The following is a 10,507-nucleotide window of genomic DNA, read 5'->3' as shown; positions in this document are numbered from 1 at the left end:
TAAGACACGGCGAGGTCATGAGAGATTCTGCAGCACTTTTTTAAAGTTTTCACAAGCTTAAACTGATTACATATGTTCTGCATGTGCTTATATACAAGTGTGTCTGTTCGAGATATTGTGTAAGTCTTAGGTGCTTTATCATAAAAACAAAAGTCATTGGTATTTGATTTCTTAATTGAATGTGTGAATTATACAAAAAACAAAACTTCATACATGAAAAGATTTATTAAAACTGATACAGGAATGTTTTTAATCTCTTTGTAATCACTTTTACAAATCTCTTAATAGTTAAACAAGTTTAAGTGCAAAATATTTGCTAGTGATATTAAATATAGAAAAATGTTAAGCAAAAAAATATATATATCCCTTGTTGGTTTTTTGTTTTGTTTTGTTTTTCTACAGCAAACAGCAGATATGGGAGTAAAACTGTTCTGTAATCATTCGACTCCCTCTAGCAATGAAATTAGCAGGCAAAAATAATCTTAAACTCAGAAATATTCTGTTCAGCAGGATTCAGTTGCTGCATTTCCCAGCCACTAGGGGTGATGTAGTCTATCAGGACTGGGATTTGCATTTGAAATGTATCATGACCTCAAGTCTCAAGAGAAAACATTTTCTTCCCGCTCAATATCTTAAAAAAATACAGCTGGCATAGAAGAGAGAGACATTAGTTCTCATTTCAGTGTGTGTTGTGAGGGGGAAGGTTATGTGTGACGCCCACTCTGCTCATGTGGCAAGAGTGGCAGAGGAGATGGGAATCCAGAGGGAAGCACTGAGATCCAGGCTCATCGGAGAGCTGCTTCCCACACTCCTGAAGAAGAGGACGAGAGGTTTGTGGTCATTACAAGCCTGTGCCATAACATGGTATGCTAGCAAATGATGACAATCATCTTATCCAAACTACTCTCCATAATACCCACCTCACAGTGATAACACTCAAAGTGATAATCTTTGTTCATCGACACCACCCTGAGGATCTCCTCACTGCCCTGAAAGACACACAAATGCCATCAAAATCTTTCTCCTGAATTGATCTGAAAGTATCTGCTGGACTACTAGGGAATCATTTACCTCAGCAGGTAAGATGGGTTGTAAACAGGCAGCGCATTTGGGAGCAAATTGCCTGAAAAAAAAAAAAACCTTGTAAATGCAAAAGTTTTGGATGTGCCCGATGTGGATGTTGCATTCAAACAGCAATGAGATAACAAACACGTGGTATTATGGGAATTAAAGGCTGACTAGAGGAAAATATATTTTGTGAATAAGTTTATTCAAATCAACAGGCAAAACTATTAGCTGCTAACATTTAAATTCAAATAAATTGGTTACTATTTGATGGAATTTTAATTATTTCACTAAAAACTTCAAATTTTTGGTGTTACATGATCTTTTAGAAATCACTCTAAAATGTGACTTCATGATCAAAAATAATTATCAGTGTTGCAACTGCTTAATATTTTTGTGGAAACAGTGATTTCCTTTTTACAGGAACCTTTGAGGAATAGGAAGTTCAAAATAATATTTATTTGAAATGGAAATCTTTTGTAACACAGTAAATCTATTTTTTTGTCACTTTCAATATTTTTAATGAATCCTTTCTTAAAAGTATTAATTTCCTTTAAAAAAAAAATCATTATTTCTCTTTTTATTCTTACTGGACAGTAGGTAGAAGTTCATCTATGTGGCAGTGTTGCCCACTGAGGTTTTTACAATTTAATCCCCTCTTGCACGACATGCCCATTATTGCTCTGAACAGTAGTTTGTTTGCACTGTGTGTCACTATATAGACACTGTGCTGCAGTTAGTGACTATGTTACAGGGAATAGTCATATTTTCAATTGTTCTATCAGTAAATAGAAAAATAATCCACGTTATGTAATGCATTAGCCTCTAACACTTTGATAATGAGTGTTTTTCAAGAGATCAGTTGCACTGTTGCCACACTATTTATTAAGAAAAAAAAAATTGCAGCTTTCTTTAGCTCGCAACAAAACCTAAATGGCAACAAATCTAGCAGAAAGAGCATAAGAGCAGTTGGTAATGTTAGACAAATTGCATTGTTGGCATGTTACTTGTTACACGGTTCACTAACAGACCTGTTGTAGTCAGAGACGCAGTAGACATTGTTGAGGTAGTCTACTGTGAACGGCACCCCGTCCAAAGCCTTTGAGCAGACTGTACAGCGGAAACATCCAGGGTGATAGGAGTTCCCTAGAGCCTGCAGGATCTGAGTTACACATACAAACAGAGAGAGTTAACACTCAACCTAGACAAGCTTCTAACACTGACACTGACCTCATGCAGAGAACACCTACCTGCTCCAGGATGAGGTGACCACAGACACTGCACTTCTCAGCTGCCTCCTGGAAGCCTGAGAACTGTCATGAAGACAGATTGGGAAAATGATGGAATACCAGATGTGCTCTTGGATAATATCTTTCTCATAAATATTATTTTAATTTTATACATGAATATAAAAATAATCATTTCAGAGTAGCTTCAACCCCTTAACACGTACTGAAATAGACCACATGAAGTCATCCCTACCATGTAATCCTCCTTACAGTAGACCGAGCCATTGACGTTGTAAAAGTCCTTGTTGCGGAGTGTTCGCCCTGCAAGTAAAAACAAGATAAGAAGCTGTTCAGAGCAGCATGAGAGATACAGACCCAAATGAAGAGGTATTGAAATACTGGCTTTGGTTATATGACTTATGTGTTGCATTATAGACTGATAACTCACCGCAGGAAACGCATGTGAAGCAGCGGGTGTGATAGAGACTGTCCAGAGCCTGGCAAGCATTATCTGCACCATATACACCTTTACTACACTTCACACATGTACCTGAAAACAAGAATACAACCACAAACACTGTTTGAGTACACTATAAACAGATGCATCAGAGGCTTCACAACACACACATACACCTGCAGTGGCTATCTAGGACAATGAGGTCATCATCCAATCATACCAATTACATAAAAACGCAGGCGGCAGAGCTGTCTGGACTCAAAAATACGTGTCTGTGCCGCATGACTGGTGCATTCTTCTCCCATAATTCCAGCCAGTGGGTTTGTTTCTTGTAGTAACAGTACACACATCAATGCATCTGAACTCCGCAACCCCTTCATTACTCGAAAAAAAGACTAATAGGCTGTTGGATGCAGGAATTAGACATTGTAATGTGTCGGAATGAGGTAATGTCTTCAACTTTACACAGGTGCTTTTCAGACAACAGAGAGGTTTCCTTGTTGCAACAAAGCGCTACACACACAGAAGGCACAAACACACACCCAACCCTCACAATTGAGTGTGTGAGAGAGCCTTCCCTCAGGACTCAAATACCTGAGCTAAACAAGCACACGCCAGCACACGCTAGTGCACGCTAACACACATGAACACACCCTCACTCAAACTGTGGCTGGCTGAAAGCCGAAAGCGCTTACACACACACACACACACACACAGAGAGAACCCTCCTTTCAACTGAGCCTGTCCTACTGTATTACTCATAGCTCTTTGGTATGACCAATGTATCACAGAACCTGTAATTTGGGGTCATACATAATCACTATGCTCGCTCTAGGAAGATATTTTTGCCTTTGGAGTCGGTTCAGAATTCTGTGTAGCCTTGGGTGGAGGGGTTATATATTCACTTGGTGACTCGCGAGTTAGTTATAATGGTCAGTTAGAGACACAGCCTGAATATGGAGGGCTAGTATGTATTTTTAAGGTCTGACTGAATGGGTTTCATGTCTTGCTTTTTGCTTCCAAGAATGTCTGCATGTTTTAGCAGGTCCGAAGCAGTCCTCATCTCACCACATCACACGCATTCACAACCTACTGCCAGAGAGACACACATCATTAGTCATAAACAAGCTAGCCAAATTGGATGAGTTTGAGATCTCACCGAAGTACTCTTGTCGATCCACAGATGATACTGACTCCCTTCCGGCCAACTGATCTTCCAGGGATGTCCCTGGAGCTCCTCCTGGGGCTGGAGTAGATAGGGAGCTGGATAGGATGGTGGCAGACAAGGGCTGTTCTTTTAAAGTCAGGCCGCCAAATAAAGCTTCTCCTTCCAGGGCAGCATCTCTCAATAGCAGGCGGGTGAGCTCCTGCTGGTATCGGGTTCCTAGCAAGTCAGAGTGTCTTGCCCTCTCGCCCACTCCATCGCCTCTTGATCCCCGCTGGTCAGTGGGACCCCATTCTGGTTCTGCTCGGTGGAAGGTGACAGTGTTTGTGCTTAGCGCGGGTGGATATGAGTGTCGGCTGTCTTGTGCACTTCCTCCAACTCCCGACACCCCTTCGAGACAGTCCCTCCAAACCTCCATTGGGGGCGCTCCTGTTTTCCCGGACACCTGTATGGAGTACGCCTGACCAAAGGTGGCACCACCGACTTGGGTCGAGGAGAGCTGGAGCTGCTGGGTGGGCACAGGTGTATGGCGGGTGTCGTAGCCCAAACTAATGCCACTGGTCCGGTTACTGCTGCACCGACTTCCCATGGGACTCCCACCACCTCCGCCTCCTCCGCTAGCAGTACTGCTCGCAAAACTGGAGCGAGGGCTTGCCAACACAGACTCTTGTAAGCTAAAAGAGGAGCAGGGGCTCAACGCTGGTGCAGGGGGGAAAAAGAACCCTCCTATGCTGCTGTCATGGGTCCTCTGCGGGGGGTGCGAGAGGGAAGCAGGTCGCCCGATGTCCCAAGGTTCACCACCCGAGCTCAAACGCTTGTAGAACAGAGCTTCCTGCAGAGACAAGCGCTTGTGGCGCTCTAATTCGTGGAGGAAGCTGGGCTCCACTGTGGATGAACGGGCAGCCGAGCTGTGGGTCGGGTACGGAGGTGGTACAGACGACAGCGGAGGAGGCTGGGCGAGAAGCTGCTGGCGGCGAACGAGCTGCTGAAGCTCTAGAGAATAACGCCGCTGCTTCAAGGCTTCACGAGAATTCGGGCTGTACGCCCCTTGTGGGTCACATTCACCTCTGGGCGAGTTGCCCCGTTCCACTTCTGGTAAATAGCATGATGCTCGCTGATGGGGCGACCGACGCCGCAGAGGGGCGAGAGTAGACGGGTGATGTTCGATCCCAGGCCCGCAATCCTCAGGTACGGTAGCTGAGGTGGTATTCGAGGGTGCAATTCTCTGAGAAGCGGCCACTTTGCCAGGTCTTCCTGCTGACTGGCCGCACACCTCTACAGAGGAGGAAGAGGAGAGCGGGAACTGAGAGGTGCTCACGGGTGCACTGATCTGGGCCAAGGTCCCATTATTAGCATTGTTACTGTTGTTATTTGCATTGGCCAAGTCATTTTTCTTTTTGCTGAATTTGACACTTCCAGAGTCACTCAGTTTGAGCTTTTGCTTCAGTTTGCTGCCAAAACGTTCCATTGTGTTTTTAAATGTACGATCAACTATCATATAAAATATAAAGTACGAATTGAATTCCTCTTAGATGCCACCTGAAAACAACTACAGTTTAAATAGTGTACTACATAAATACAGTGAAATACAGTGTGGGCACAAGCATCATTCAAGTGTTTCAACAGCAGATGATACGTGACATCCAAAGGTTATAACAAAATAACAATAAAAAAGCAAAACAAATAATACTTTCTGATGTTCTACAAAAATAAATATGTGACTTTGAAGATAAATAAAAACACTGACATTTTCCGCAGGCTACATGACGTACTAGTTAGACTTGAAAACAAACGGTTTGTCTCCAAACTGTTTGCTTGTGATAAATTTGCTCAACATGCGTGTGAACAGGAACATGTTCATCCATTTGTTTGCGATCCTTTTTGCAGCTACTTGTGGCCTTGTCTTCAGCAGTGAGTAAATGAACGTGTGAAAACTACCGTCAGGCTTCAAAGGGTCTTGAATTCCGCTCCCAGACTCGCGCAGAACCGATCCATTCAAACGCTGGAGTCTCGCAGTCACATCCGCAACACTGCTCCACTGTTGTCGGAACCACTTGCAAGTCTTATAATTACTACTTGGTTCTTTGTGGATTTATATAAACGTCGCTGCCGGTTGTTTAAAAAAAAAAAGAAAGGAGCCTGAATACTGAAGAAATTCCAACGCGGTTTCCTTTGATTGTGTCGGAGTAAAACACACAGGTTATGGGATACACCACGGCCCTCTTTCTGACTCAACTAGCGGCTTTCAAAAAAGCAACTTAAAAAAGTTTCTCAGTACGTTACAGATAAATGAGCCGTCCGTATCCGGGAACTCAAAAGCGTTTATTCCTCAGCAAAAAAAAAAAAAAAGTACAAGGCAGATCAAAGCCTCCTGTTGTCCCGCAGGATTTCCACTTTGCCCAGTCCAGATTGAAAGAAAATGACCATTATTCCCCAGAAGTGGAAGTCTTCAAAGGCGTGTAACAATACAAAACCAGCTGCAGCGAGTTGAAGGGAGGAAGTTCTCATAGCGCTCACCAAAACATATTCGCAGAGATAAACACAGACTGCGCACTCCACGCCGGAAAACTGCGCTAAAATATTCAACGTACAGCTTCTTTCTTTCCAAATTTTTCCCTTCCTCCCCCTTTCTTCTTCCTCTGTGGCTTTTTTTCCCGACCGGAACACCTTTCCCCCGGGCAGCGCGCATGAATAGCGCCCAACTTCTTAAACAGGCTGTGCCCATTGGTTCAGCCTACTGTTTGGACTTACACAAACAACCTTGACATAATCGCACACATTTATCAAATGACTAAAACAAAAAGACAAATAAGCATTTTATGGCTCAGAATGAGTGGTTTAATTCTTAAATATATACGAGTCAACTGTCTGTAAATAAGACAATAAACTCAAACGAAAGTAGAATGCAGTCATGAATCAAACCATCTCTCTTTTGTTTATAACACCTTGTGTTTTATTACACGTAATGTGGCAACACGTGACGAAAAATCAATTTAATTCGACTTTTAAACAAAGCGTTTAAAAAACGGAAACCTGTAAACATGCAAATGGTTCGAAGACCTTACATATTTTCTGTGTCGTTTTTCCAACCCTAAGGCCTAATTGGTCGTGCCGTGCCTTTAGGCTGTGGAATGTGCGGAGGGATATCACTAAGTTCCCTGGGACAGCGTGAGTCGGCTGCGTGTGTGCTTTTCGCGAGCGCAACAATGTAACAGTTTTTTCTTTTCTACCCTCCCGGAAAATGCCTCTCACTACTCCATAGTTACCGAGTGGCATAAATTCCGGTGACAACTGACCTGCTGTCGTATGGTTACTGTATTCAATCCCACCGAGACCCTAAAAAGACCCAGTGCTGTTCTTTTGTTTAAAACCTGTTTTTTTTCCCTACCCCGGAGCTCCCTCCTCCCCTTCTGGTCTCGTCTGCAGCTTCTCCTGCGGTTTTGTGGGAGCGCGCACAAGCGAGTGGGGACTTGTCCTGGAGCGCACGTGAGAATGTTTCAGCGCTTACTCAGCAGCGCTCGAGCCCGTACACAGGAGGAATGAAGGGATCCATTTATTATCGAAGCGGAAGGTGTTTAAGGGTCGGTCTTCCGACTGAGGCGCCTCTGTGTCGAGTTTTTACAAGAGCTTTTCTAATCTTAAAACTGCTAAATGAATTAGAACACGTCAGTCAGTCACTCAAGTCAGGTTTTAAAAACAAAAATTCTAAAGTTCATTCAACGTTCTATTTCGAACACCAAAAGGACACATTTGTTTACATAAAAGCGCCACAAGAATTCTCAGGTTACACGTTCTAACGCCTTTGTTTTATTTTAGTTTGTTATCTTTTGTCCTCAGATCAAGTTTTGATTAGAAAGACTAAAAATAAACTAAGTGCAGTTTTTTCAACAGGTGAGTCTGTGTTGTATTTAATGTTACTGCAGCATCATCTACTGGTAGAAATAAGTCACGGCGCCGTACTCCAATGCAGAGGCTCTATTTTGTACCTCGTGCTTGCCGTAGTTTGCTATAGTCCAAAATGGCAGCATCCTTGAGGACGTTTTGCACCGCAGGTGAGGCTATGTATTAGTCAATATTTAGCAGAATATTTCTTTTGTGAACCTTTGTTGGAATACATACATTGTGTTTATGAGGAATGCGTCTAAACGTTATTCTTGTAGTAAAAGCAAGCCATGAGCCAGCGTGCTAATGAACGTCTATGGTGTTAGTACTCTGTCATAAAGTAACAGCTGATAAGTGAACAGTAAATTTTTCCTAATGGGTCATTTTTGTTTGCACTTATCATTTTCAGTGTCGAGGCAGTCTATTCGCCCATTCTCATCGTCGTGTGTGACCCTCGCAGGAAAGAAGTGGAGACTGGAGTGAGTTTCCCTCTGCAGTTTGACATTAACAAATTGTTCTTAAACATGTGATTGGGTTAAGGTGACCAGATTTTTATCAAATAAAAACCGGGGTCATTTCCTAGTGTGTGGATCTCGCATGTGATTTCACCTGTAGAGATCTTACTTGTGATTATCTACAAATGAAAAAACTTGGACAATACATTTGTTTTTAAATTGCTGTGGGTTCCATACACTAATATTATAATTAACAACTATAATGATGTTTGAGGATCAGATGGACACTCTGTTTTTGCTACAATTCACAAAAAATCAGATAATAAAATATAGTAACTATTGCAAAAATCAAACATATATATTTATAAAAAAATTATGACACTACAAAAATAAAACCATAATATTGAGAACATTTGGTAAAAAAAACAGTGATTTACAAATATTTGTACCTTTTCTAACTGAGAACATTTCTAATATTTTTATTTTCACAAACTTAAGTATACAATTATAGTTATTTTATCTTTATGCTTTTGGAAATGGATCTTTATTAGCCTTAATTTAGGCTAATTATTTAGCATTTTAGGCTATTTTGTGTCTAATGCAAATATAATTCTGCAAGTGTAACTGTTTAGTTACAAATTGTATAAGTTATTTTTTATTTTTTTTTATTTGATCATTCATATTGGAGTTACGGACGGCGGAGGTTTCAGGAACATTTAATATTGTGTGCAAAGCAATCATTTATGCCTCTTGTAGTATACACAAAAAAAATGCATAATTTAACATGCATAATTAGTATGTAACATCACTGCACAAATGTCAGCCCTACACTCTATATTTACATTGTATTTGTGAGCACTTTTTAAAATGCCATAAAACAGGGACAACCAAAAACCATTGCTGTCATCAGTAAAAGGGGACGTCTCGTCACCCTAATTGGGATGTTGATAAATATGGATGTTGGTGATACAATGGAGAAATGTTTAAATAAACCTTTATACAGTTTTGAATACAATTTTAATTAATACTGAATAAATCAGGTCGTTTGCGTACATTTTTATTAGCAATGGTTAATCCTGTGTTTTGTTTTCTTACATGCTTCATTGTCATGCTCCCTGTTTGTCTGCAGAAATGGTTTGGCACGCAGTGGATCAGAATATGGGCCATTAACAGACCTGCCTGACTGGTCATATGCAGGTGAAATTTATTTGATATTTTGTTAAAAGTTTGTTTTGCTGTCAGTTCTTTTGTATGTGTCAGTTGTATACGGCATTTGTCAAAACACTGTCAGCAGTGAATCTTTGTAAGAGAATATAAATCCGCTGACAAGGATTTGTGTAAATTATTATGTGATTTTCAGATGGAAGGCCTGCACCTCCATTGAAGGGGCAGATCCGCAGACAAAAGCAAAGAGAAGAGTTTGCTGTAAGACTTATGTTTTTGGATTGTTGTTTTATTCCTGCTTGTATAACATTTAAAGAAAACACTTGAAATGTTTCGCATGTTTCCATTTGTGTGTACTTTTAGAGGAGAGCAGTGTATCTCAGTGCAGAGGTGGATGAAGGGATGAAGCGATGGCAGGAGAAGAAAGAAGAGGAGAAACAGAAAGAAGAGCATGTGAAATCCTTATTGCTAAAACCTAAAGGAAATTTATTAAAGAACAAAAAATAAAGATACTTCAGGACAAAAAAGCTTGGGTGTGATTTCTGTTTTTATTGTTAAACACACCAACGCACTATAACAATACATACATAGTGGTAGAAAATAAAACTGTTTTTTATTGTAAAGCTGTAAAGACTTATTGTAAGTCAACAAAAATGTCTGGAGCATTTTTGTTAGTTAAATATGTTTTTGTATTTTTTAAAGTAACAACCAAGAGGCCAGCGGCAGACAGTGAGCTGTTTGATCAACTTAGCCTTCTCAAATCATCACGACTTGCCTAAAATAAAATCTATAGAACAAATATAAAACAATGCAGGGAAACAATTTTTAAACGTTAAACCTAGATAGAAGTGCGCTATATCCAATTGTTTGTGTGAAAAAATGCGCCGTTCAGTGCGTCAAATGTATAATTGCAGACATAAAATATTATACATTAATGGAGCAACAGGTTTTGTGTGAAAATAAATCATTAGTCACAAGTAAAAAAAAAAAACTAACTGTGACTTGTTATAGCACTTATGTATCATTGCTCTTTATATATATATATATATATATATATATAAATATTTTTATATATAATGTCTAAGTTAAT

The 10,507-nt window shown here is 40.5% G+C and overlaps 2 protein-coding genes across 2 annotated transcripts; one reads left to right on the top strand and one right to left on the bottom strand.

The window, feature by feature from the left end:
* Positions 1 to 206: 206 nt before the first annotated feature.
* Positions 207 to 7,805, bottom strand: ajuba (ajuba LIM protein). The gene is made up of 8 exons (XM_026266955.1): positions 3,911 to 7,805; positions 2,743 to 2,844; positions 2,548 to 2,615; positions 2,316 to 2,378; positions 2,097 to 2,227; positions 1,072 to 1,123; positions 921 to 989; positions 207 to 811 (listed from the first exon to the last, which is right to left on the bottom strand). Exons 1-8 carry the CDS (start codon positions 5,412 to 5,414, stop codon positions 680 to 682), a joined length of 2,121 nt encoding a protein of 706 aa, XP_026122740.1. The 5' UTR covers positions 5,415 to 7,805; the 3' UTR covers positions 207 to 679.
* A 2-nt stretch (positions 7,806 to 7,807) lies between these two features.
* Positions 7,808 to 9,944, top strand: mrpl52 (mitochondrial ribosomal protein L52). The gene is made up of 5 exons (XM_026266957.1): positions 7,808 to 7,968; positions 8,208 to 8,277; positions 9,383 to 9,450; positions 9,614 to 9,678; positions 9,781 to 9,944. Exons 1-5 carry the CDS (start codon positions 7,935 to 7,937, stop codon positions 9,922 to 9,924), a joined length of 381 nt encoding a protein of 126 aa, XP_026122742.1. The 5' UTR covers positions 7,808 to 7,934; the 3' UTR covers positions 9,925 to 9,944.
* The last annotated feature ends 563 nt before the right edge of the window (positions 9,945 to 10,507 follow it).

This window comes from Carassius auratus, chromosome 7, assembly GCF_003368295.1.
Source record: "Carassius auratus strain Wakin chromosome 7, ASM336829v1, whole genome shotgun sequence".
Classification (NCBI taxonomy): Eukaryota; Metazoa; Chordata; class Actinopteri; order Cypriniformes; family Cyprinidae; genus Carassius; species Carassius auratus.
The sequence above is the reverse complement of the archived record's forward strand: the minus strand, read 5'-3'. Positions and strand labels throughout refer to the sequence as shown.